Source organism: Pteropus medius, unplaced genomic scaffold (assembly GCF_902729225.1).
Source record: "Pteropus medius unplaced genomic scaffold, Ma_sr-lr_union100, whole genome shotgun sequence".
Lineage (NCBI taxonomy): Eukaryota > Metazoa > Chordata > Mammalia > Chiroptera > Pteropodidae > Pteropus > Pteropus medius.
In genome coordinates this window covers 2,861,453-2,889,186 of record NW_024344371.1, presented here as the reverse complement: position 1 = coordinate 2,889,186, position 27,734 = coordinate 2,861,453, and the positions used below count along the sequence as shown (strand labels likewise).

The 27,734-nt window shown below is 45.4% G+C and overlaps 3 protein-coding genes across 3 annotated transcripts; all 3 read left to right on the top strand.

Moving 5' to 3' along the window:
• The first annotated feature begins 4,743 nt into the window (after nucleotides 1-4,743).
• Nucleotides 4,744-7,730, top strand: LOC120608540 (mast cell protease 1A-like). Its single transcript, XM_039870424.1, has 5 exons — nucleotides 4,744-4,882; nucleotides 5,858-6,002; nucleotides 6,490-6,625; nucleotides 6,816-7,076; nucleotides 7,460-7,730. Exons 1-5 carry the CDS (start codon nucleotides 4,828-4,830, stop codon nucleotides 7,619-7,621), a joined length of 759 nt encoding a protein of 252 aa, XP_039726358.1. The 5' UTR covers nucleotides 4,744-4,827; the 3' UTR covers nucleotides 7,622-7,730.
• A 2,126-nt stretch (nucleotides 7,731-9,856) lies between these two features.
• GZMH (granzyme H) lies at nucleotides 9,857-13,061 on the top strand. The gene is made up of 5 exons (XM_039870427.1): nucleotides 9,857-10,029; nucleotides 11,133-11,280; nucleotides 11,799-11,934; nucleotides 12,135-12,392; nucleotides 12,792-13,061. The coding sequence occupies exons 1-5, from the start codon at nucleotides 9,975-9,977 to the stop codon at nucleotides 12,933-12,935; spliced, it is 741 nt and encodes a 246-aa protein (XP_039726361.1). The 5' UTR covers nucleotides 9,857-9,974; the 3' UTR covers nucleotides 12,936-13,061.
• An 11,559-nt stretch (nucleotides 13,062-24,620) lies between these two features.
• LOC120608594 (cathepsin G) lies at nucleotides 24,621-27,205 on the top strand. Its single transcript, XM_039870526.1, is given in 6 exon segments — nucleotides 24,621-24,686; nucleotides 25,450-25,591; nucleotides 26,022-26,157; nucleotides 26,335-26,589; nucleotides 27,027-27,171; nucleotides 27,174-27,205. Coding segments are annotated over 6 exon segments (765 nt in total). The 5' UTR covers nucleotides 24,621-24,631.
• The last annotated feature ends 529 nt before the right edge of the window (nucleotides 27,206-27,734 follow it).

Here is a 27,734-nt window from a genome sequence, read left to right as displayed (position 1 = left end):
TCGCCTGCAGTCTTCCTGGCTGCCCCTTCTTCTCCATCTCTGCTGACCACTGAGAGCTCTCCAAGTCCACCAACTCCTGTCCCCTCCAGACCACACTGATCTGAGCTGGCCACTTCCTCATATCCCTCCCACCTAAGACACCCGCGTGGTTCCAGCACGGCCTCGCCATTGAGATGCCACCCCAGTTTATGCCCTGCCAGAGGGCTATCAGACAGACCAGGCCTGTGCTGGCACCAGGCAGGGCTCCTGGAGGGCTGGCAAGGTGTCTCTCCAGAACCCTTGGCCCCATCTCTCACCTGGGCAGGGCCAGCTCAACCCCTCACATCTAGCCCAGTGTCCCCCATCCCATGTGATGAAATTCAGAGAGATTGTAACCAGCAATATAAATAAAATACAAATTTTACTCCTGCAGGTCTCTCACATAGATTTAGGCCCCGCGGACTCATGTGAAGGAAGGAGAGGGAGTTAGATGATTCGGGTGAAAGTCAACACTGTCAGTTTCACTTGGGTTCAAGTGATAGAATCTGTATTATGTTGACTGTATATTCCCAATGCCTGGCACCTAGTAGGTCTTGGTGGGTAGAGGCATTATAGAGATATTCTATTTTTTTCTTTTTTAATGTTCATTAAAAAGATCTTTAAGCATGGGAAAGATTGTTTCCTCAGAGGTGGGGGGTGGGAAGAATACCTCCACAGACAGGGAGACCGGAAGGAATCAGTAAGTTCAAGGTGCTTGCCCGCCTCCAGCCCAACGTGCCCACGAGCAGACTTCAGCTCACCCAGGAAAACATCTTGAATACTTGTTCCAGAATGGCCAGCACAAGAGCCCAAAGGCTTTCTCTTTAGGGAGGTGTCTGAGCCGAAGCTTATCTCTTGTTTAGGGATGCCAGGAAGTCATCTCAGGGCAGGTGTTAACACGTAAGACCTCTGCTGGCCCGGCTGTCAGGAAACCTGGGCTCAGTCTAGGCTCTGTCCTAGCTCTGTGGCACCTTCAGGCGGTTGCCACCCCTCCTGGGACTTTGTCTCTCTCTCATCAGTCAAAAGAGGAAGTCCTACAACACAATTCTCAAACTTGTTTTAAACCACAGAATTATTTCCTCAAAGTAAATGTTGTACCTAAACTTGTGTGTGGCTGGGCAACTTCTTAAAATGTTGTTTTTGTTTTGCTTTCTATGTTTTCCTTTTTGTCTTTTTCAATCAAGGAGCCAGGTCCTTAGTAAGTCCTAGATGCAGGAATTTTTTTTTTTTCAGCTCCAAATCAGTAGCTCTTTGCTTGTAAAAGTGCCCAAGGTCATTCGGAGATTGTGTTGCTGCATGATTTGTGTGCAACAAGATGTGCAAGGTCATGCCTCCGAGGGTTACACATCCCAGAGCACTTACCTCACATCACAGGAGAGTGTAGTGTTGTGTGTATTTGGGGCAGGAGGGCATTAGCCCAGGGCTGGAACTTAGGCTCAGCTCCTAGGTAGCGCCTCGTATTAGTGGAATGACCGGGAAGGCTGGCTGCTGGGAGGGTCTGGTGAGGTGAGCCCAACATAAGGAGAGTCTTGCTCAGCAAAAATGTCATATTCTCTATGTGTGGCCTCCAAGCCAAAAACTTTCTAACGCTGAAAAGTCTAGATCATCTCAGAAACTTTAGATGCAGCAGTAACCATGATGGCATAAAGATGAGAGACGTGTCTCCATTCTCCAGATCACAAGAGCCTCCCTGATTCCAGCTCGAGTCTACACAGACCAGAGCTTGCAGCAATGACAGCGAACGTTTTCTGGCCCATCCAGCTGGATGAGTATTTAAAGTCAGACTCTAATTGCCTTCTAGCAGATACATAATATGGGTTTTCCTACCATTTGAATCTGTACCATGACACTCCTACCTGCTACTTTTAAAGCAAAGGAAATTAGGGTCGCCCTCCCTGCCTGCTCCCTGCCTGCCCACTGTCCACCACCGTACTTCTGCCGGTACCACCCTTTGTGGATTACAGAACTTACAGGGTTTATTCCCACGCAGCACTGCATCTGAACAACAGACATTTCACCATGAAAGGAGCACAGCAACAGGTCCCTTTTTTTTTTTTTCATAGGCCTATTGCTAGACTATTCTCATCCACAGATTCAGGAAGCTCAGTGAACCTCGGATACGACAAAGCCACATCTGAGCACATAATAGTCAAACTGGTGAAAATCAAAGATAAAGAGAAAAAGTTGAAATTAGACGGAGGGGGAAATAAGATACATGACTTTAGGGGAAGCAACAATAAGAATAACAATGAGCTCGTCAGAAATCATGGAAGTCAGAAGACAGTGACATTTTTAAACAGTTGAGAGGAAAAAAAACAGGCAATCTATTTCTGGAATTCTATATGCAGTGAAAATATTGTTTGAAAATGAAGTCGAAATAAAGACATTTTTAGAAAAGTAAAGTAAGAGAATTTGCTGCCATCATACCCCCACCATGAGAACACTGAAGGGAGTTCTTAAGGAAGAAAGGAAATGATCCTCTTTGCAAGCAGAAAGGGAAAAAGAGAAATAAAAGTATAAAACGTGACTAAATGTAACAGGTGTGAGCGAGGATAGATGGAAATGCATCGTCACAAGTTCTCAAATAAAGTGGTGCCCTGTTAAATCAAAGGAGACCGTGATATGTGACGGAGGCATATTATAATCCTAGAGTAACCACCGAAGTAACATATAGAGAAATAAAAGCGAAGGCCAATAAAGAAGATGAAATGAGTACAACAAAAGAAGGCAGGAAAAGGGCAAAGGAAAAGAATAAGCCACACTATTAGAAATCAGGTAGCCATATTCTTCAACCCACCCTTATCAGTAACTGCATTACATGTAAACAAATTAAACACTCCAATTAAAAGGCAAAAATTTTCAATCTTGATTAAAAAAATGCAAGATGTGGTTTTATGCTGTTTACAAAAAAAAAACACATCTGAAATATAAAGACATGGATAAGATGAAAGTAAAATTATAGAAAAACAAGATATATCCTGCAACACCCATTAAAAAAAAAACACCTTGCCCATGGAGTTCGTCGCTTAACTTTTGAGTTTTGGGCCACCTGTGAGATAAGCTGAAGTAGCTCAGTAGAATTTTTATTGCCATTTTTTCCACATTTATTTCTATTTCTTTTAATATGAGTGAAGTTGAGATTCTTTTTATTATTTTTAAATGTATTTTACTGTGATCTGTGCAGGTCTTTGTCCATTCCCCTATCCGCTTCTTGGTCTTTTTCTTCTGAATTTTCAGAGGTCTTTCTATATTAGATAGATTCACTCTTTAATTGTGATATAAATTGCAATGATTTATTTCCACGTTTGCTGTCTGTATTTTGAGTTTGCTTGTGCCGCTTTTTGACAAAGAAATTTGTTAAAATTATTTTTTACATATCATAATTTGTTTACGATTTTTTTCTTTTAACGTTTCTGGATTTAGAGTTATTGCTAAAAGGCTTTCTCACTTTAAGTTTATGAAGAAATTTACCCATATTTGTTTCTAGTGTACTTACGGTTTTATTTTTGTGCACTTGACTCTCTTATCAGAAATGTAGTGTTTCTCTGGACCACGGTATGAGAATACTGTTGTGGCTTCCTGGCATCCATTTCTGCTTCACATGGTATCAGGAATTCATTAAAGAGAGTAATTTTGGGGACAGCTAACCCTCTTCCATTCTCAGTACACATGGTTTGGACAGAGCAGCCCCCAACTTCTGCTAAGGCTGTGACCTAGGCTTACAGGGATCAGTGGTTTCAACTCCTCTGACCAACTCTACATGTCTCTAAAGCAGTGTGGCAGATTGTGCTTTGCTATGACTGCCACTGTGTATATCCCATCCCTCAGGCTCTTTTTACATGACTACAACGCTCCCTTTTTAAACCCGGATGAGGGCTCTCGATTGCCCCAAGCGGTGGAATATGATAGAATGGATACAATATGGCATCAAAGTCTAGGTAAAGAAAAAAAAAAAGAATGGTTTCCGCCTGGGTCGATTTTGAGAGAAGTTCACTCTGCAGAAGCCAACCATCATGTTGCAAAGAAGACCAAACACTTCTACACAGAGGCTGTATAAGAGGCCCTCACAGAGAGGAACTGACATGCCCAATGGACAGCCGGCACCAATCTCTGGGTCTGTGTGAGCCAGCCTTCAGCTGATCCCAGACTCCAGGCTTCAAGCCTCCCCTGACATCAAGGGGAGCAAAGGGGACCTATCCACACTAAACCCTGACCAAAATTTGTGAGCGAAATAAATTGTTATTGTTGTTGTTTTAAACACTCAGTTCTTTAATTACTGAAACGAGCCCTCTTCGGTATCACCGCCACTCCATTCTGTCCATCCCTCTAGCCATGGCCCTCACCATCTTTGTCTGATCACTGATGGCTTTGTCTCCAATACCAGAAGCAAGAAATTTCATCTCCAACAGCCCTGAGTCTCATAAAAAAAAAAAAAAGAGGCCTCAACAAACAATCATCCCAATGGTCTAGAGAGAGGCAAGGATAGGAAGAATCTCATGCATCATCATGGGACTCGGGTTTCTGGGGCTGAGGGACCTGCTGCTGGCTGATACAGAATCTTCAACCACCCCACCCTCTAGCCTGTGGTTCCTGCAGCTGGTGTGGCTAGCACTGAGTCCAGAGCTACAGGTGCTTATGTGGTTACTGATAAGTTCTTACGCCACTCAGATCCACAGGCTTGATCAGAGAGCTGCATAAGGCATTCGAAGAGAACCTTATGTTATAAAGGCCACAACACCAGGGAACCCTGGGGTTAGAAGACTGGGAGGAAACACCAGCAATTCTGACCTGGGTGGCCTTCCTGAGGAGATGCAGCCACTCTTGCTCCTGTTGGCCTTTCTTCTATCCCCCAAGGCAGAGGCAGGTGAGTGACTGTCCCCACCAACAGAAGCCCAACCCTACCCCACACTGGCACAGCTGTGCTCAGATGCTACACTCAGACACATCCTGGCCCTAGTCCATCCCCAGGAACTTTCTGAACTCTAGATTCAACTTCCCTCAAAGACCAGCAAATCTGATGCAAAATAAAACCTCAGCAGAATGGCAGAGCAGAAGGCTGCTCTCCGGGAGGGCCAGAGGGTCTTAGCCCCTTCCCAGGTCCTAAGCTTGTCACCTGGAAAGTGGGTTTTTTACAAAGGCATCTGGAAGAAGGTTGGAAACAGGGAATGAGAAATAATTAATTCCCCAGGAAAGAGCAGCTCAGGGAAAGGGGCTGGCTTCCGTAGTTAAAGTAATCTCCGCTAACATTCTAATGCAATGTCTTTAGATCTTCCCTCAATCTTCACCCTCTTCTCCGAGCTTTGTCATTCCCGCACTGACCAGGAAAGAAGCTAAAGACCCACTTGATCCCAGAGTTGATGGCATCCTGGTTCCCTTAACACTTATGCTTGGCTGGTTCAGTCTCAAGTTCTCTTGGGTAATTTTTCAGTTGCAATGTTCTGATTATTACAAACCAGCAGCATCTCCGTGAGTCTGGGAAACAAGATGGGAGAGAGGTACCTGGGAAAATCATGGAAAGGATTTACCAGGATCTACAGGGACTTCCTGGCCTGTTCCAAACACAAATCCTGTCTTCCCGCATACATGTCTGCAGCAGGAATTAAGGGATAAGAACTGTTCTTTTTGTCAGAAAGAGAATCTGAGTCTTGCGGGTCACTTGGCCAGCCAGGAATGTTGCCCAAGGAACCCACAGGACCCCTTTCTGGTTACTGCTGATTACTGCAGACACCACCATCTGCCACCCCGACTCTACCCCGCCCTGCTCCAGTTTGTCCCAGTCTCCCCCTCTCCAACCTTTGGCTACATGAGCACAGTAGGCAGAGTAGAATTTTTCTTTCAGGGAAAATCATTGGGGGCCATGAAGCCAAGCCTCATTCTCTTCCCTACATGGCATTTCTTCGGATAAAGTCTCCAAAGCACAATGTCTGCGGGGGGTTCCTTGTGAGTGAGGACTTTGTGCTGACAGCGGCTCACTGCTGGGGAAGGTGAGGAGCAGTGTCCGGGCCCCCATCCTTCTGTAGACACCTCTCAGGGGACCATCCTCTCAGGGGCTGCAGACCTAGGCCACCTAGTAGCACAGAGGAGCTCTTTGGAGGGCAAGCAACTTTGGTGGGGGAAAGGGATAGGTCAATTCAAGTGGCCTGTTGAAGAGAGAAAGGACTGATCAAAGGTGACATGGGAAGGAGGCCGAGGATGTGCCCAGGACCCCGGAAAGCAAATGTGAGAAATTCACGGTTTTGTTTAGAGAAGGTGAGCTCAGTGCATGACTGACCCTAAATCTGCTTCAGGAACTGCCACCTGGTCCGAGCTGCCAAGAAGCAGAGGGCACAGAGATGCTCAGCTCCAGGGTCCCATCCACCATAATTCCCCTCCATACGTCCAGTCCTACCCTGTACTCAACTGTCCTTTTTCTTTCACAGCCCCTGGGCTGTATTTCCTGTGACTCCACCTCCCTCTCTGCTCTTTATGCAGTTCAATCAGCGTCACTCTGGGGGCCCACAACATTTTGGAGCAGGAGAAGACCCAGCAGGTCATCCTGGTGACAAGAGCCATACCCCACCCGGACTATAATCCTGACACCAAAGCCAATGACATTATGTTACTGCAGGTAACTGTAGGGCTCCACTAGTTCTTGCACACTTTAACCCCAGGGTTTTGCACTCCTTGTGAGCTCAATCCTGTCCCCCTTCCCAGTATGACCCTTTACTCGTCCCAGGGCTGTAACAACAGCAACCCCAGGGCTGTCCCTGGACTCTGTAGGTCATTGGTAGATTAGAATTCCTATCCTTTGCCTTCAGCTAAAGAAGAAGGCCAACTTGACTGCTGCCGTGAGAATTCTCAGTCTGCCCAGAAGGATAGCGCAGGTAAAGCCAGGGATGGGGTGTAGTGTGGCCGGCTGGGGACGCCAAGGCGTGACCACCAACTTGTCAGTGAGACTGCGTGAGGTAGAGCTTGAAATCCAAAGTGACAAACAATGCAACTCTCACTACAAAGACCTTTACGACAGCACCACTCAAATATGTGTGGGGAACCCAACGAAGATTCAGAATTCTTTTAAGGTGAGATCCCCAGCATTGCCCATGGCAACTGTGGGCATGGCTGAGCTTTGAGGAGACCCTGGACAGTAGAAACTAGTCATATCCCTATATCCTCAGTCTTTCCACTGATTCAGTCTCTGGTCCTGTCTCCCTGGATGGGGGGAGAGGGGGAGGGAGGGAATGAGAGATTGTCCCACATCCATTTATGGGCAGAGGTTTCCCGGAGGAGGGGGAAGGGGACTGTCGTGGCCAGGCTGGAGCCCCAGGACCTAGAGAGGCGACAAGGCCTGCCCTGGCCCTGATGTCCCATGCAGCTCCCTAACATAGACCAGCCACTCCTGGGACAGTGAGGCAAGCAGGACCAGGAGAAGGCCCAGCTCAGTCCATCCTCGCTCTGCCCACAGGGAGACTCTGGGGGCCCCCTCGTGTGTAACAACATGGCTCAGGGCATTGTCTCCTATGGAAAGAAGGATGCGAGACCTCCAAGTGTCTACACCAGGATCTCAAGCTTTTTGAAATGGATAGCAAGAACAATGAGATACCTCAAACTGCAGAGACCAAACTGAGGCGTCCCGGAAGTGATCCTTCATCTTCTCCGAGGGCACAAGCTAATACTGCATTGGGCAAAGTGGATGGAGGGGAGTCTGCCAGACATTTAATAACTTTTTATCTCTAGGGCAGAAATCACTGATTCCTCTTTTATTCACCAAAACATTTGTTAGTTACCTACTGTGTGTCCAGCAATCGTCTGTTCACATTTCGGATCTGTTACAGGCTTCCCCCTTCAGTATACCCCACCTTCCACCTCTAGAATAAAAAATCATGCTACATTGATAGCCAGCTCCTTCCAGATACACCTCCCCAGTGCCAGCTCCCCCTGCCAGGCTGAATGTAAACTCTGTCAGGAAATAGAAGACAACTCACCAGGAAAAAGTGACCCTTTTCTAGAAGACTCCCTTATCTTGACCATGCCGTTCTCCTACACACATACCCCTACCCCCATGCAGCCCCAGTGCCAATATGAACATAAAAGAATCCATAAATTGGAAGAAGGATTAACTAAAAAGATCTGGGGTGGGGGAACAATTCTCCACCCTAACAAATGAGTGGGAAGATTTTGGAATGGTGTAACTCACCTTATGCAATGCTCCCTTCCCCAAACCAGAGCAGCTTAGAAGCCTAAGAAGTTTAAGAAGGGCCCGTCAGTACTCCTTGGCCCAGCATGAGTGCCTGTCACAGCCTTATTTTTAGCCCCGAGCCCAGTGCATCCTCTGGTGCCCTGGCAGGCCATTCTCCTGCAGCCAGAAATGACTTTGACAGTGCTCTTCCATGTTGGTCTGTGCCAGCCTCTCTCCACCTCCCCATTGTTGGGTGTGTGTGTGTGTGTGTGTGTGTGTGTGTGTGTGTGTGCTTGTGCAGAGTGTGTGTGTGTGTGTGTCTCCAAAGGAAACTCATTATAATGAAAAGTATTTGTTCCATAGCCGTAAGCCTACTGAGGAATTTTTTTCTTATATTTTCAACAATCTCTAAATCTTTTATATAAAGTTGGATTCAGAAAAGTAACCTCATTGTAAAACATCCACCTTAAAGAAGGCTAAGCTGAAAAAAAATGGTTTGCAGAATGTTCGCCATTGATGACTGCGCTTCGACTATGGGAAAATGTATTTGGGGTATAAAAGTTTTACATATTCTACATAGAAAGATAGTTAAATACAGAACATATAAATAAGAAAGTGAAAATTACCGAGAATTCCACTACCCAGAGATCACCGCTGATGCTTAAGCACGTTTATTTTCACTTTTTCTCTGTGTATTCATAGGATGCTGTTCTTGGCACAGAATTGAGGCTGGGCTGTGTAAAGCTCACAGTGGCTCCCTTTCCATTCCTCTTTCTTCTGCTGTCACACTGGTGAGTGTTGAGACAATCGGTTTGCAATTGTTTACGACTGCTCAACACAGGGACACCAGAGACAGGGTTCTCTGGACACTGGACAGAGAAAACTTAGTAGATAGTACTATCAGGATGATCAGCATCCATTTCCCCATCACCTGGCAACAGTAACCAGCATTTCTTGAGGGGAAATTGCCCACAGAGAGGCACTATGATTTCGGCAGGTCAGTGCCCACCTCAGCTCAAGGGGTGCTAAATGACTTAAGCATAAACCAACCAGGCCATTCAATTCTGATGGACCCAAAGATGATTTGTTTTGAGCCAATGAATATCAAGTCCAGGATTTTTGTTCAAAACCGTGGGATAAGAGAAGCTCTCTTTGTCACAGAGTATTTATATTTAAAGAGTGGATTCTGAATAGTCCAAAAATATGAGGCTGGAATGGTGGTAAGATAGGAAATGGAGTTACCATTTGGGGTATTTGGGTGTGTCCGGGGCTACCTAGTCCAGCCTCTATCTCACACCACCAGAAGACCCTTCGCCAGAGCCCTTACCATCTCATACCCTAACCTCAGATTCTCAGTCTACTCCAGCTGACCGTCTGCTGCTCAAGGGCAGAAGCCATGTCACTCATATCCCTGGATCTAGCTGGCTAAATCATTATTCATGATTTCATCAGAAAGGAAAAAAGAGCCTGGATCACGGAAAGGGAAACATTTCTGATGTAGTCACTTAGGGACTTTGGGGTTCCAGCCCCTCTGTTGGCAGCAGTCACGGTCTTCACTTTCCTGTTCCTTCTTCTTATGGCTTAGCAGGAGGAGTGCAAATGTGGTGACAGTGTCATTCTCACCTAACCAAGCCAGAGAACTTTGACAAACCACCTCGTATAATGGTACCCAACAAAACTAGAGGAGCATGGGTCGAGGTGTGTAATGTCACTGAGTCACACTTCCTTTGTTCCCCTCCGGGGCTCTGTGTCTGGAAGGAAGAAACACCAGAAGCTCTGACTTGGGCAGACCTCAGGGAAGATGCAGCCTCTCCTGCTCCTGTTGGCCTTTCTTCTTCCCCGTGGGGCTGAGACAGGTGAGTGACCATCCCCATTCCAGAGGCCAGAGCCATCTCATTAAACCCCCTGGGCTCCTGACCCTTAAAGCACAGCACAGGCAGGGAGTTTCTTCCATTTGAGCCCAGGAACTTTCTGAAGTCCAGCTCCCATCCCAACCCCAGACTAAGTCCAATGCTGGACAGGCACTCAACAAGGACGGCTGAGAGGAAGAGTGTCCACTAAAAGGTTTAGCAGCTGTTAGCCTCTCTCTGATCACCTGGAAAGGGGGTTGTTCATAGAAAGGCATTTGGCAGAGGCTGTGAAGCTACAGAAGATGAATAATTAAAATCCTTCGTTCCAACCCAAGAAAGGGCGCCTTAGATGAACCAGCTGCAATAATGCGAGTTGTCACTGGACCCATCTGAAGAACCAGTTAAATTTCTCAGTGCTCTCTACCCCCTCACTCCCAGCAGGAGAGGAGCCCAGGATGTGATTGCTCTCAGAAATGGCTGGATGACTGACTACATACAAGGCGCCCAGGTGCCTTGGCCCTTCCCCAGGCCTGGGCAGCCAATTTTCATCCCCACCTCCTTCTGCCTTCCCAGGCCCTTGGCAGTGACCTCTCCCCATCCCAGTGGCCTTAAATCCCATCAGCACTGTCCCCACCAAACCTCAGCCAAACACTAATTGGAAGCCATGCATTCGTGCAGTCAAAAAAGTCTCTACTGAGAACCTAGGTTGTGTTAGGTCCTAGGACATAAGGATTTTAGAAAATCCAACTCCATAAGCTCATGGGGAGATCATTAGAAAATAGCACCAATCGGGATGTTAGCAGAGGCTCAGGGGGTGTCAGGGAGACTTACTGAGCATTGTCCACATCCCTTGGGGCTTCACCATCTTCAAGATAGGTCTTACTTCTTCCACACATGTATCTCAGTAGGACATGGAGAATAAGTACTGTCCCCCATTCTCAGAGGGGGATTGTGACACTTGAGGTTCAGAAAAGATTATTCTGCTGCAGGAGAAACTGACAGACCCTCCCCGCATTGTCTTCAGCACACACCTCAATCGTCAACTTCCTGAGCCTTCCCCGCTAACCACAGCCACTCCCAGTCACCCACTTTCCAACTTTTTCCTTCAGAGGAGATCATCGGGGGACACGAGGCCAAGCCCCACTCCCGCCCTTACATGGCCTACATTCAGTTTCTGCAAAATGGGCATAAGAACAGATGCGGCGGTGTCCTTGTGCGGGAGAATTTTGTTCTGACAGCTGCTCACTGCAGTGGAAGGTGAGGGGCAGCAGCCAGCCGACACCTCCTGAGACCCGCTCGGGGACCCCTCCTTCCCCAGGGGTGCAGCCCAGGGGAGCTCCCCAGGCTCCTGGTAACTCAAGCTCACAGAGCTCCTCAGAGGAGCCATCTGAGCGCACGACTGGGATAAGGAAAAGCTGAGAAAAAGGACAAGTAAGCTTTGGGCTCAGAGGGTCAGAGGTGAGAGTAAGTGACACAGTGGAGAAGAGAAGACAGTGACCACACCGGCCAAATCAAGCAGTGATGGAGGATGAAAGCACGCATTAACATCAAAGTACAAAGCCAAGCGATTTCATGATATTGCCTGAGGGTAAGAGAGAGCTCCCAGAAGCCATACACTCGGTGTCCTTGAGAAGCAGAGGGCACAGTGTCACTCAGCCCTCTGGCCCTAGCTGTAGCCCTGCCCTGCCCCGCTGTCACCTCTCCTTCGTGGCTCTGGGCTGTATTTCCGGTGCCTCCACACCCTCACACACATCCCCACTCTGCTCTCTGTACAGCTCAGTCAGTGTCACCCTGGGGGCCCATAACATCAAGAAGCAGGAGAAGACCCAGCAAGTCTTCCGTGTGGTGAAAGCCATCCCCCACCCAGACTATAATCCTAAGAACTTCGCCAATGACATCATGTTACTGCGGGTAAGGAGGGAACCTCCTGCTGCTCTTACTGCTGAGTCCTCAGTGTTTCCCTCCTACTGTGACCTGTCCCTTTCCTCTTCCCATCCTGGCCTCCTGACCAGTCCCAGTGGCTCAGGGGGGAGGGCAGGCACTGCAGCCTCTTGGTGTCCAGGCCCAGAGGCCGCTGGCTGATCTGGGCTCTCTTGCCTCTTCCCCATCAGCTGAAGAGAAATATCAAGCTGACGAAAGCTGTGAAGCCCCTCCGCCTGCCCAAGGGTGAGGACCAGGTGAGGCCTGGACAGAAATGCAGTGTGGCCGGCTGGGGGCAAGTCGCCATGGGCACCTTAGCAACCACTCTACAGGAGGTGGAGCTGACCATTCAGAAGGATCGAGAATGCAAATCCTGCTTCCCCCACTACTATAGCAAGGACAGCCAGATCTGCGTAGGAGACCCAAAGAAGAAGAAGACTGGCTTCAAGGTCAGGTTTCCAGCATTTACCTACACAGGTCCTAGGAAAGAGGAAACTGGGGAGTTCTGGGGTGTGGGAGTGATTATATCATAACGCCTCAACCTGAGAGTTCGGACAGCCTGGGCCCACAAATCCAGTCTTGAGTGTTTTCCTCCAAGTGGATTAAGCGGGGGAGGGTGAGGAAAGATCAGTCATCCCACAGCAGTGTCAGCATCGGAGTGAAAGGCTGGGTGTGGGCCATGCTGGAAGGAACAGTCACAGCCAGGCTGGAGCCCTGCGCCCAAGGGAGGAGACAAGGCCTGTCCTGGCCCTCATCTCCCACTCTGCTCCCTAACAGAGATAACCAACCCCCGAGGCAGGCAGGACCACAAGGAAGCCCAGCTCAGTCTTTCCTCTTTCTGCCCACAGGGGGACTCTGGGGGGCCCCTCATGTGTAACAACACAGTCCAGGGTATTTTCTCCTATGCAAAAATGGACAAGGAACCTCCAGGAGTCTTCATGAATGTCTCACACTTCCTCACCTGGATAAAGAGAACAATGAAGCGCCCCTAACATCAGGCGTGAGACTGACCTTCTACTTGGTCTGACCATCTTTCCTGGGGCAAAGGCAAGAATTCCATGGGGGCGGGCAGGGAGGAGTCCAGGGCCATAATAAACAAATCTCCAGAGCGAATACAACTGAAGTCTTGTTCCTTGAACCACTTTCAATAGGCAGCAACACTGCTGCAGGCAGCCTCTGCTGGCAGTCCCGGGTTTTGCTTCCTCCTTTCCCTCACAGCCTTCTGTCCTTCCTAAGCCCCATGCAATTTAGTTCTTGATTCATTTTGCAAACACAACTCTTTGGCGCTTAGCCCTTAGTAAGGACTGAGTCTAAACTCCATTATTAAAGGATAATCTTCTCTCCCCAGAAATGGTCCTCTCTGGGCCTGAGAAAGTCCTTACCTTCTCTAAGCCAAACACCATCGCCAACCCCTTCCCCCTGCCCCCCTCCCCACTTCATCCCCACTCCCCACCCCAGCAATGTAACAGAGACACAGAAGCAGGCCAATCGAATGGGAATAACTCCAGGGATCCAGAGGCCAGGGGACCATGCCATGGGCACTCGGTTTTGTTTCTAGGGCCTCTCTCTCCAGCAGGAGGCAGGCTTCTCCCACAGCCACAACTCTGCAGCTTCGGAGGCCAAAATGCTCCTATAATGGTCCTCATCTCACTTATGTCCCATTTCCCTGCCCTGGGCCCAGCACTGAGTTCAGTCAACCTTCTTCCTCCCCGGCCGAACTTCTCACACCAATCCATGTTTTCCATTCAAGTTACCTGGCCACCAGCTCCTTCCCTCCCAGCCCATGCTATTTTGAGTTAGCCTCTCTCTCATCTCACGAACAGAGGCCTCGGTGTCCCATGTTTATTCTCCTCTATTGCTTCCTCACCAGACCTGAACTGCCAGCCCACTTGACACATATCAGAGGGGCCAGAACCCACTTCCCACCTGGGCAAGGTTGGCTCAGGCCCTCCTTCCAGCCTACCCAGGTTGCCACCACTGCCTGTGCAGTCAGTCATTCAGCAGCCTCATCCCTTTTCAGCCTGGCCTGGCCTGGCCTCAGGACCTGACTCCCCCTGCTGGCAACCTGGGTTATGGCAGCTTTGTGCACCACAGGCTCCAAGATGAAAGGCTGGAAAGTACCACTTTGTTATCCATCAGTAGATCAAATGTTGATCTCTCTCTCTCTGTGCCAAGCACATAACAGGCTCTGTCCCTGCCATTGGGAAACTTACAGTGGTGAGAAATTTCCTCTCAGTTTTCCTGGTTCCTCTCCTCAACCAGACAGATCAGTTTCGCACAGATAGATCTATAGTTGAAATCCACAAGAAAACTTGTCATGAACATAATTAAATTCTCGTTATTTTATGACTATTGTACATTGCAGTTTCACATGCATGATCTTGTTTGATTACAGAACAGCTCTGTGAAATTGAAAGAGACTTGGAGACCAGCAGGTCCTGAGGTTTGCAATCTATGCTCAGTGAAGTTCATGCCCAGAGGTGAGGGAGGAGGGAGGAGGCAACCAGGGCAGCCTTATCTTTACTTATATTACATGAGAAGGAATAAGCCTCAGTCCACAACCCACCAAGGGTCACATTCCAACTGCAAGACCCCATTGTCACCCAGACCCCATTATTTTAGAGTCCCTTATCCTTCAAACGGCGCCACCAGTGAGTTAGATGTGACAGATACAACCAACAACTCACAAGAGCTGAACAATGATTCAGGTAGAACCTTCATCGAAAGGGAAGCAATTCCACACACACGCACAAATAAATAAACAAATAATAATAATAACAACAACAAATAAATCGCATGGATATGAGAAGCAAAATCCAGCACATTTAAACATAGGGTAAAGAGCAAATAAAAATTTCACTCAAGACTGTCCCTACATCCATCTGCCAAGTCTTTCCTGGGGTTCCCGGCCCTGGCGGAAGCACAGGTGAGAGAAGAGCTGAATGCATGTGCGGAGAGGAGCAGGTGAACGGTAGAATGTGAACGAGACAAAGGACGACTTCAGGTTACAGCAGTAACACTACACGATGATCTTAGGAGAAGCCATCACACAAAAGAAATGGAGACCCGGGAGTTGGGTCAGCCACTAGGAGCTCACGGAACATGCAGGCCAGAGCCAGCAGCAGAATGGCCAAGGACATCTGCCACCAGGGACGAGGGTGTGTGGCCTCGAAGGACAGCACCTGATGGACCAGTCTTCCCCTTTACACCTGACAGGAGCACTTCACACAACATGACATACATTAGGAAGAAAAACCATTACTTATAGTGACCGCAGCATCATGAAGATCGGGCTGCTCTCGACGGTACATGTTTCCTTAACATTATTTCTAAGGACATTCACATTGATTTCTCTCTTTGATCTAGTGATTTTTATTTCTAGGACTTTTATCCTGTGTCAGGCCAAAAATGTGTGTGTGCGTGTGTGCGTGTGTGTGTGCATAGGTGCATGCGTACGTGTGCAGGAGCAGGGGGTTATTCATAAAAATGTTCATCACATCATTATTTAATAATAGACCCCAAACTGAAATCATATCAATGTTCAAAATAGAGAAATGGTCAAGTATGACATATCACGTTATGTATTACACAAGCCATTCACACCTACGTATCCACAGCTCCAGAAATCTAGGGTAAGGAAACGAAAGAAAGAAAACTAAACTAAGAACATTAATACACGAGTTTTCAGGAAAATCTAATAAACATTTGGAAAAATGCTCACTAACTGATCAACACAAATGGAAATAGTCATAATTTTTTCTTATCTGAATAGGAAGAATTTACAAAAATAGTAACACTCAGATTCAGTACAGACATTGAGAAAATGGTGTTTCATACCTTGTACAGAAACGTCTTTTAAAAATAGAGGAAAAAAGTAGTCTTTTACCTAGCCATCAACCACACTGAGAAATTGGACAAGGTTATTACTTAAATATTTGTTATACAACTTAAATCTTAGAAACAATCACTATGTCTAGCACGAATTTGGGATTAGCTTTTAAAATGCTATGTACTATTGAACACTAAGGAACCCTTAAAGTTAGGACATGAGGTACATTTTGCCACATGAAAGAATGTTCGCCAGGTATGCTGGAGTCAAAAGCAGATTAGAGAGCAGAATACAGTCATGCACCGTTTAACTACAGGGATATGTTCTGAGAAATGGATCATTAGGTGCTTTTGTCATTTTGGGAACATCTTAGAGAGTGTATTTACACATACCCAGATAGTATAGCCCACACCTAACAAAACAACACAAGATTAAATCAAACCCAAGAGAAAATGTGGTAAACATGTATAAGGCTAACACTCATACAGTTTTATAGCAAAAAAATTTTGTTCAATAGGTAGAAGGAGCACACTCTCAAATAACGATAAAAAGCATACTATAGTAAATACATAAATAAGTAACATAGCCATTTATTATTATTATCAAGTATTCTGTACTGTGCGTAACTGCATGTGGTATACTTTTATATGACTGGCAGTGCAGTAGGTTTGTTTACACAAGCATCACCACAAACACCCAAGTAATGAATTCCTCTATGACATCATGAGGCAATAAGAACTTTTCAGCTCCATTATAATCTTATGGGACCACCTTTGTATATGCAGGCTGTCTTTGGTCAAAACATGGTTATGGCATGCATGAGTGTATACAACAATCATATTTTCTCTTACACATATTTCCCCTTTAGGCTATTTTTTCCTCCAACATATCCTTTTTCCTAATTTTTCTACAAATGTCATATATTATTTGGATAACTTAAAACCCTGTTTATTAAATATGAATGAGACTCTAAAATGATATTTACTAATAGATTTTAAAAATTAGGGAAATGTTTACATAGAGTAATTAAACTATGGGATTCACAACTAAATATATTATAACCATGCCTACATAAAAATACACCTTGAAAAAATGCAACATAGAACTACGTCTGTTAACAGTAGTTATATGGACGGTGGGATTTAGACTGACATTTTCTTCTATGCTTTAATTTATTCAATATTTTTTATGATTATTAAAATAATTTAATTTCTAAAAATATTCCATGTCAGAAATATTCCATGTCAACTTAAGTTAGGCTTAAGTTGATAGATGTGTTAGTTAGGATAACTCTAACAATTCTAACACATAAACTTTAGTGATTCAGCGACTCATATAGTAGCAGTCTATTTCTTACTCACACACAGTTCAAAATGAATTTTCATGGCAAGTAAGTGCCCCCTTTTACTCTCAAGTGTCCGGTTTGGGCAATAAATTACATGGTCAGCCCATATTAAGAGACCAAGGCTCATTTCCATAAACTGGCTTCCAAGTTCTCCGGGTTCACCTGCATCAAACCCTGGGAGGCGAAGAACCCAGATGGTCAGGCACGAGAGTGATATGCGACGGGTCTGGAAGACACCCAGGTCATATCCACTTACATCCCATTCGCTACGACAGTCACACAGCCACACCTGACCTTAAGTGACGCTGGATAACGTAGTTCATCTATGTCCCCTGGAAGAAAAGGAAATTGTTTTGCCAAACTGCTACCTCTGCTCGACCACGACGCTTAATAGTGTTTGCTGTTTACAAGGATCACGAGCCCTAAATATTTTTCTGCCCATTAAACTCATACATTTCCATTATTTAAAAAATTGGACGACATAAAGGGGAAAATGAGAGTCACATAAAATAGTTGTTCTGGTTGTTGCCCTTTTTTAACAGGATTAGTATCGACGTGTGTACACCATTTTACATTCTACATTTTCCACTTAATAGTACATGATACAAACTGCTCCGTGCCACTCCAAGCAGTCCTCTAAAACATGATGCTTTCTCATAGCTGGATAGCATTGCATCCCATGAATATATCATGATTTATATTACCTCCCCTATTGTTGACTTTGGATTGTCAGAGCATTTTTGGAAGTGGGTCTCAGGGAATATGTCCACCTCCACCTCTTTCTCACGCTGACCCAGTGCCCCGAGACACGGTCTCAGAAGCAAAGTCCTCGACCCGGAACACTGAGGGCCTTGAACATTTTGTCAAATCTTTCTCTGCCACATCCAGGGGGTCCAGGTCCTTCTTTCCCCATAACTACTCTGATGGGGAGATTTTATGCAAATCCCATTGAATTTCCTTTGTCAACCGCTCTTCCTCACAAGGAGGACAGCACAGGCCAGTTCTTGGCAAGAAACTGTGTCCACGGGGCTGGCACAGCCTTCTCCCGGCACTGACACTCCATACGACAACCACAAGCTCAGCAGTGGAGACTTCCCGAGAAGCTGCCAAAACGTCCCTCTAAGAGTCCTATGAAGGCAGCCCTGAGAATGTCCGGGATGCCTAAGCAGTACACGATCTCCAACACAGCTATCGGCAACTGGAGTGGTGACTGACACAAAGGGAGGGAAGGGAAGTGACCCAGCATCAGCTGGCAACCGCCTGCCCAGAAGATGTGCATTGGTGGCGGCATGTGGGGCCCAGGGAGGAGGTGGGAAACGCACTACTTTAATGTCCCAACATCCCAGAGGAGAAAAACATTGTAACTGACGGAAATGTAATCAAACAGTCCAAGTAGATGTAACCAGCTTGGACATTGTGAAACATATCACGGTCTTATTAGTGAATATCACAATTTTTATTAAAATTAAAAAGACATTAAAAACATACATGCTTCTATCTACTCTCACATCTTCCCCTCTCCATCAAATTTTCTCTCTAACTCCCATCACCTGACAGACTTTTTTTTTTAATTTCAGTAGCAAATATACAGACGTAAAACGTGCACAAAACATAAATGTACAGTTAAAGAATTAGAATGTATGCACTACAATCTATGTCAAGAAATAGAGCATGCGCAACATTCCAGAAACCCCCACCGTATGTCACTACCAGGTCTAAATGCCCTCTCTGCTCTCCAACCCCAGAATTAACTGCCGCTGCGACTTTTGTGGTAACCAGTTCCTGCCTTTCATCATACTTTTACCACCTATGGATGCGTTTCTAGCTAATATAGATTCATTTTTGCTAGTTTCCAACTTGATATAAAGAGAATCATACTGCATGTATTCTTTTGGGGTTCTTCTCTCAGCATCACGTCTGTGAGACTCATCTGTGTAGCTGCATGTGGCAACAGTCGTTCATTTTTATTGCTGTGCAATAGTCCATTATACGAATATGCCACAACTCGATTGTCCGTGCTGCTGGCCACGGACCTTCCAACTGTTTCCATTTGGGTGTTATCACTAATAATGCCGCTGTGACCTTCTTCGACATGTCTCTGATGGAAATTTGCACATGTTTCTCTCGCGTATCTACCTAGGAGTGGGGAAAGGACGCACCTGGTGACCGTAACTGGTATCTCACTGTGATTTAAATGGGTGGTTCTAGCAACAGAGAGGAACACCTTTTCATATGTTCATTGGCCACTTGGATTTCCTCTTTTGAGGTGACGCTGGTTCCAGTCTTTTGCCCATTGTCCTTTTGAGTTATCTTCTTCATAGTGATTTATAGAAGTCCTTTCTATGATTCGAATATAAGTCCTTCGTTAGTTATGTGTGTTACAAGCATCTTTGCCCCCTCTACAAGTCGTCTTTTCTTTCTCTCAATGTTAATCTATCAAATTCATCATTTTGTTCTTTACGAGTAGTGCTTTTATGTATAGTATTTAACATCTTTATCTCTTATGAAGATGTTCTTACATTATATTTTTAAATCTTTATTAACACTTGGATCCATAATCCACCTAAAAAATGGATTACTGGATACGGTGTGAGATAAAGGTCAAGTTTTCTTTTTCCACATAGAATACATGTGTCCCCACGGGACACCAAAAGGCACCTATTGTCCTAGCACCATTAATTGGGGAGAAAAAAGGAAAATACTCTTTTCCTATCTCTCTGCCATGAAACCTCCATCATAAATCCAGGGTTTCCGTACATGTGCGTCAGTGTCCAAATGTGCGTGGAATCTCTGCTTCTGATCCAGTAGTCTGTGTCTCCATGCCCTCATCAACACCACACTAAAGCAAGACGTCTCGTATTATTCTCATTCCTCAAGAGAATGGCTATTGCTGGACATTTGTTTTGCCACATATGTTTAGAATCAATTAAGTTCTCTAAAATACCTCGTGGGTGCAATGACTCTATACAGCACTTTCGGGAGAATTGACAGTTTTAAAAACTTTGTCCTCAAATCCGTGGACATGGAATATCTCTATATATGTCTTCTGAATTGTCTCCAATACAATTTTATAAGACGTCTGTGCATCTCCTTAAATTTATTTTTTGTTATTTGATAATTTTCATGGTAACATTTTTCAATTACATAATTAACTTTTTCCAATTTCTAACAATATTTCTCTATATATAAACATGATAATTTTTTATATTGACTTTGTGTCTAGCAAATTTGTTAAACTAGCCTATTAATTGTAATAATTTATCTGTGGATTCCTTAGCATTCTCTATGTATATATCATAGCTTCAGTTCTTGTCCTTATAATCTTTCGCTTCTATTCCCTGCCTAAATGCACTCACTAAAATCTCTAGCATAGTGTTAAGAGAAATGATGATTATACCTATCCGGGTGTCTTTGTATTGTTTTCCTCTCAAACACAAGGCATTCAGAGTTTCACCATTAAGTATAATGATTGTCGTGGCATTTTTGTGGATACCTTTGAACAAATTAAGGACATTCTTTTATATTCCCAGATTGCTAAGAATTCGTTCATGAATAAGGGTATATTTTAGCAAATCTTTTCGGTTTGGTTTCGTTTGGTTTGGTTTGGCTTCAATCAAATAATCATAGTGTTTCTTCTTTCATCAGGCAATATGATGTGCTACAGCAATTGAGTGTCGAATGAAAAGCCACCCATTCCTGGGATGAACCTAAATTGGTCATGATATGATATCTTCCTGCTTATGGATTGTTTGGTTTGCATCAATATTTAAGTGATACTGGCCTGCAAACTTCCCTTCCCATATTGTCTTCGTTGGGTTTGTCATTGAGGTTTTGCTAGTCTCATGAAAACAACTGGTAGCATCTACTCTCCAGAAGAAATTGTTCAGCATTCTTTAAATATTTTGTAGAGTCATGATGATCCTGTGGCTGTCCTTGATGGATCACTTCATTTAATCTTTACAGGGAAATTCAAACTTCTTGAGTATGTTTCATTAAGGTAATTTTTCCAAGGATTTGTCAATTTCGGGTAGATTTTCAATCATTGGCTTTCCTATAACTTAATCAGATAGCGTATATACTGATATATTGAAATATATATACATATATCTCCCAGAAACAAACCCTTTCGCAGTTGTTACAAATATCTTCTCCCACTCTACGGCTTTACTTTTTACTATCTTAAGTGTCTTTAATAATTAGAATTGCTAAATTTTTACATAGATTAATTTATCCATTTTTCCTTGACAATTATTAAATGGTTAGTGCTTTTCATGCCTTGCTTTAAGTATTTTTCCCACCTTATGTTTATAATAAAATTCTATCTGATGTTCTAAAACTTTTATCTTTGCCTTTAAATTAATTAATTGGAGGTATAGTGTTGAACGATCAAGTTTCATCTTTACCTATATATGCCCGAAAACTTTTGCTATAAATTATATTCACCGTTATTAATCATTTTGAACTTATATTTTATTTCCATTATGGTTTTGATTTTGACTCATGATTTATTTGACAGTCTATTGCTTTAGTTTTTAAAATATAGAGAATTTCTGCTGTATTCCTGTTATGATCTCCAGCGTCAATTCACAGAGGCCTGCGACATTTTTTAATCCTCTAAACATTTTTTACACCTAATCTATGGCTTAATCTTTGGTAAATGGTTTGTAAATACGCTATATATGTTTGTTAGTGAGTAATCTGCATTTGTTGAGCAAGGTATACCATATGTCATTTTTCATTCCTTCTTCGACTTCTATATCACTACTAATCGATTTATAAGATGCGTTTTAAAATCTTCCCAAGTGACTGTGAAGTGGTTTCTTCCTGAGTAGCCTTGACTCGTTGCAGCCTGTATCACAGTTCATTTGAAAGTAATCTTGCTTTCTCTACAAATCTCTCTTTCGTAAGATCTCTGCCGTTTCCTTCTGACATTGACTTTTAGGTACAAATTACATTTTATTAATCTACTTGGATTTTATTTCTCTTTTTTAATCCTTAATTGGATGTTTTTCAGGAGTTTTGAAAAAAATCTCAGCCATTATCTCATCATTTCTTTTCCTATTCTCTTTCTTGCAGAACTCCAGTTAAACATGGGGTCATCTTCTAATTCTACTATTTTCTATGTTTTTATCTTTATGCCTCTCTGTGGTCCATTCCTGTCACCTTTTTCGAAGCTATTTTGCATTAAAAATTCTCTTCTCATCTTTTCCTAACCTGTTACTAATTTTATCCACTGCGACTTTAATTTTGGTAATTACTGTTCACTTTTGGAGGTCGTATTTCATTCCTTTTCAAATGGTACGTCACTTTTTCTCGGTTTCGTGTTCCCTGCAGCCCCTAGAAAGCTCGCTTTTATTTCAGCATAATTGTTTTATAATCTGTATTAGATTACTCTAATAACCTTAACTCAATTATTTAAGTGTTCTTTCTCTGTTCTTAGTGTCTATTGTTTCTTAGCGTGAGTCTTATTTCTTTGGTTGCTTGTTGACCTTGTTTATATTTGACTATATGCTGGTCATTATACTCGAAAAATAAGTTTCAGGTGTGATTCGGATCTTGAAAAAAGCGAATTTCCATAAGATTTGCATTTCATTCTGCCAGCTACTTTGGACACATCCATAACCACATCAACGCACATTCAAGGTTGGAGATTCCATGAAAAGTCCAAGGAATTCTGATCATTCATGAATTACGTGCAAAGACTAGCCCCTTACTGTTCTTTGTTGCACTGAGGGTATAGAATTTTCAAAGCCCAGCTTCCCGGGAAAAAGAGCTCTGACTGCACCTGCTTGGGTGAGTCTTGGGCTTTGATTTCCACTTCCCTACCTATTTCTGGTCATTAAGCCAGAGCTTAAAATTTGGGAGGTTCACACAATTTCCACAGAAAAATAGTAGCCACCTAACTGGAGTCCCGTTACTCCTTTAGTTTTTGACTCATCATCACTCCTGCACTGGCCGTTCTTCAAGGCTTTGAAGGTTTTTAGACATTTTAAACAGCTTTGTTTGGGTTACTTGTAGTGGGAAGGTTGGCATGAAATCCTAGGTCCCGTTGGTGAATTCACCTCCCCACACCGCTACTCAGGTCTTTCCGTGTGTACGTTTTACTCCCCTTTTTTAACAGGTGCAGGCTGTTATTTAGCCTTCTGTTTTTAAATTAGACTAATGATTTTAAAAACAAAATTAAGTGTTGAAAAACTTTAAGTAACAATCCGTTAAAGATACCCAAATGTTATGGCACTGATAAAGCTATTATACTGTTTTCTCTTTTTCTCTCCGTTTTCTATCTATCGCTTTTCAGATGTATGGAAAAAAGTTCACGAGGTTTCAATCATAGAGCATGTGTTGAAAGGGCACAGATATTTTTACAGCTCTGCAAATAGGTGAAAACCTGTGTATATTTCTATATAAAGAGAGGTTTTCATGATCTTTAAAAGTTTAAAGGCCTATCGCAGTCCTTAAAAGTTTAGGAATTGTATTACTTCAATTCTGATACAGTTTTTGCAAAAACTATACTGGGTTATCATGTTTTTCTGAGCATCCACAGAAGCTTCTAAGCAGGTTTAAGTTGTCTTACAACCTACTGTGCTAGTCTTCAGTACTCTGCCGGGTCTTACCCTCAACATTAAAGGCGTGCTTCCACTTCTTTGGACTTACGTAGACAGGTAGCACGGCAAGGATGTGCCTCTTTCTTAGCAGCTACCACCCCGGGGCAGAGAAAGGGGCTTTGGCTGATTGGCCTCCTATCCTGGACAAAATAGGATCTGAGGATCTTATGTTTTCCAGCCATGCTCTGACAGTTCTCAACAAAGTCAAGTCACTAGGCCTTTTCTGTGTGCATGGAACCTTCTGGGACACAAAGGCCTTCACCTTGAGTAGGAAGCAGGCAAATAGAAGTCTTCAACTGTGTCACAACTTTCACTGACAGTTTCTCCTGGCTCAAGTGACCTAAGAAAATTATCATCAGTGGCAGAGCCTTGTTCCTCCACTTTCTTTCTGGCAGCTCCCACCACCCACTCAGGAGAAAGAGCTACTCAATCTGCCTTGACAATTTCTAGAAAGACTTGGGAGCAGCCAGAGTCGCAGCAGAGTGGCCAGGGGCCAAAATGTGAAGGCAGGTAGGTTTCCATCCCCAAAGGGATAGGAGATGGAGGAAGCAGGCAGCTAGTGGCTTTCTTGCCTTGTTGGGATCTTATTAAACCGGGTGTTTGGGGTTCTGAGACACCATGTCCAAAGCCCCTCTCCTTGTGGCCTGGTTCCCATTTCTGCTGCCAGCACTGACTCAGCACCTATGGAATTTACCGTGTCGGCACAGATTACGCTCGCTTCCCCCAGGTCACTGGCAGTTGGTGGGCAAACCTCCTGGGCAGCCGAGGGTGATGAAACCCATCAAAACAGCAGGAGAATGGGACTGTGAACCCCCAAGTCCCCACCCCACCCTTCCTTCCTCTCTCAAGGCTAAAAGTCGGGCACGACAAATCACCAGCAACAACAGACTGCAGAGCTTTCCCAGGAAGATGCAGCTGCTCCTGCTCCTGGTGGCCTTTCTCCTACCCCCCAGGGCTGGGGCAGGTAAGTGAGCGTCCCCACCCTCAGAGGCTCATCTCCAACCCATATTCTCTGGAGCCACATTGCCTGCGCACTCTCCAACTCTGTGTATTGGGCACATATTTGAATTCCCAGTTCCTCAGATTTCCCAGTTATAAAATAGGAATAATAGCAATACCTACACCACAAACTTGCTGTGAAAGTCGAATTACTTAGTGTACAGGAAACTCTTGGATTCGCCCTTTGCTCGTGCGTAGGAAAAGCTCTATAACTGTGCTCTCTGAATTCATTCTGTAGCCCATGTGTCACAACCTAGGAGACAAGGATCCAGCAATAACAGCCCCATCAGCTCACATCTAGATTCGTAAAAACCAGCCCCATGCTGGTCATGAGCTGGCCATGAGCTGGACTCAGAGGGATCAGGGACGCTCCCTGAGGGAACTTCAGGGAGAAGCCACTCCAGAGGGCTGCAGACCTGGAGAGCAGAGATCTCTCCACATTGTGAGAGTCTTAAGTGGGCCTTGCCTGGAGCAAGGGCTGTCCTTTCTCTGGGGAAGTGGGAGGGACCCGAGGTCTGGGGTGGGGAGTCAGCAGTGTTTCCTGCAGAACCCTGGAGCCCTCGCTCATAATTTGGTACCCTACAGAGCGCAAGTGTCACCACCAAATCCTCCTTCCCCTGCATCACCTCTCCAGCCCCCCATCTTCTAGCCTTTCTGCAGACGCCAAGCTGGTGCCCTCACTGCTGGTTCAGTCAGCACAGAGATAAGTGCTAAATACTTTCTTCCAGGGGAAATCATCGGAGGCCAAGAGGCAAGGCCCCATTCCCACCCCTATATGGCATTTCTTCAAATCCAATCACCAGGGACCACTTGTGGGGGGTTCCTGGTGCGAGAAGACTTTGTGATGACAGCAGCTCACTGCTGGGGAAGGTAAGAAACTAAGGAGCTTCCAGGTGACCAGTAAGACAGGCCCATAAAATTCATGAGAGCAAACACCTGAAAGCAGAGTTCTAGCGATGAAGGTATGAAAAGACTGGGTATGTCTTGGGGGGCGGGGAACAGGCCCGTGTAAATGAGGACAAAAAGAGGAGATGGAAAGCATGCATTGGGGTTCAAAATACAAGCTATTCTCAATTTATTCTAGAGGAGGCAAATCTTAAGGTCACTGTGTCCCCCATCATGCACAGCTCAGGGCTTTGGAGAAGCAGAGACACAGAGAGCTCAGTCCCAGAGCCCTCCTGTCCCCTCACTTCCCTCAGCTACAGTCCTGATGTCCTGGGCTGTCTACCCGCCCTGCAGAGCTGGTGGACCTTAGCGCCTAAGGATCACACCTACCACTAGGCCACTATTTGTTTTGCAGCCGTATTCGCGTCATTCTGGGGGCCCACAATATCAGGAGGCAGGAAAGGACCCAGCAGCGCCTATCTGTGCTCAGAGCCATCCGCCATCCTCAATATGATCCGCAAAACAATCTGAATGACATCATGTTACTGCAGGTATCACCTGCCTGACCCTCTGGTTCTCCAACTGAGCTGGCTCCCTCCCAGCTTGGGGACTTCACTTTGTCCCTGGGACCATGGAGGAGGAAGCCGGGGCGGAGTCCCAAGGGGTTGTGGGGGTGTGGTGTGAGTGCTGCAGAGACAGTCCCTGAGTGCCAGTTCTCTTTATGCCAGCTGAAAAATAGAGCCCGGCGGAATCGATTCGTGAGGCCAGTGGCCCTGCCTCAGACACAGGCCAGGCTGAATCCTGGGACCTCGTGCACTGTGGCTGGATGGGGCCTGGTTAGCCTGAAGGGAGGAACAGACACACTCCGAGACGTGCGCCTGAGAGTGCAGAGGGATCAGGAGTGCAGCAGACGCTTCAGGGCCTACACTGGCCAAACGGAGATTTGTGTGGGGGACCGGAGAGAGAGGAAATCTGCTTTCATGGTAAGACCACAGGCATCTGCCAGCACTACCCCAGACATAGGAGCCAGGGCAAAACTGGGCAGTGGGATAGCCTCAGTCTGGAGGCCTGACCAGACTATGGTGGGGGCTTTTTCCCATCAATCCAGTCTCTGGTGGAATGAGAGGAGCAGCAGACACACAATGCATACATATGCAGTGTTTTCCCTTGAAAGATGAAGGTACCTTGACTTGGGCTGAGCTAGAGACAGTAACCATAGCCAAGTTAGAAACCGAATAATGGAAAGATCCAGAAGCTAACTTCCGCACCACAACCACCCTCTCACCTCATACACACGCGGCAATTGAGGAATCGCACCCACCCTGCAGTCTCTGAAGGCTGAACCTTTAGGCAGCAGGAATGGGAGGCATGGAGCAGGGAGGCCTGGCTTAGTGTCTTTCCTTCCTCTCATCACCCACAGGGGGACTCCGGAGGCCCCCTGGTGTGTAACAATGTAGCCCAAGGCATTGTCTCCTACGGAGATCGTATGGGGACTCCGCCAGCAGTCTTCACCAGAGTCGCAGGCTTCCGATCCTGGATAAATAGAACAATGAGACGTTTCAAAATGTGAGGAATCAAACTGAGACCTCCTGTGAATGACTCTTGTTCTCTGGAATTGAAAAGGGATTATTGGAAGCGGAAGCCTTAATAAAAGTCCTTGTCTACAGGGGAAATACCAGTTTCTCATTTGTTCATGAAACATCGTTCAGCACCCAACAAGTGTATCCAGGACTGAGTCTGAGCTCCTCTAGGAAAATGAGGTCTTTTCCCCAGGACAACTGAAACCTCCCCACACGCCATCCTGTGGGACAGGATGAGCTATTTCTCTCCTCCAACCCATCCATTCCCCTCCCCCACACACAACGCCCACAGCCTCAGGGACTGATGGGAGGACAGATGTCTCCCCAGGGCAAGCTTCTTTACTCCCTGCCCTACCAGAGGCTCCCCTACCAGATATTAAAATACATTCTAAAACTATGTGCCACTGGTGTGTATAGAACAGGCAGAGCAAGGGGACAGAATTGAAATGCCATACAAGGTTCAATTTCATATGTGGCAAAGGCGGTGTCTCAAGTCACTGGGAAACAAACGTTTAATGCATGGTGTTAAAACAACTGGATAGTTGGGC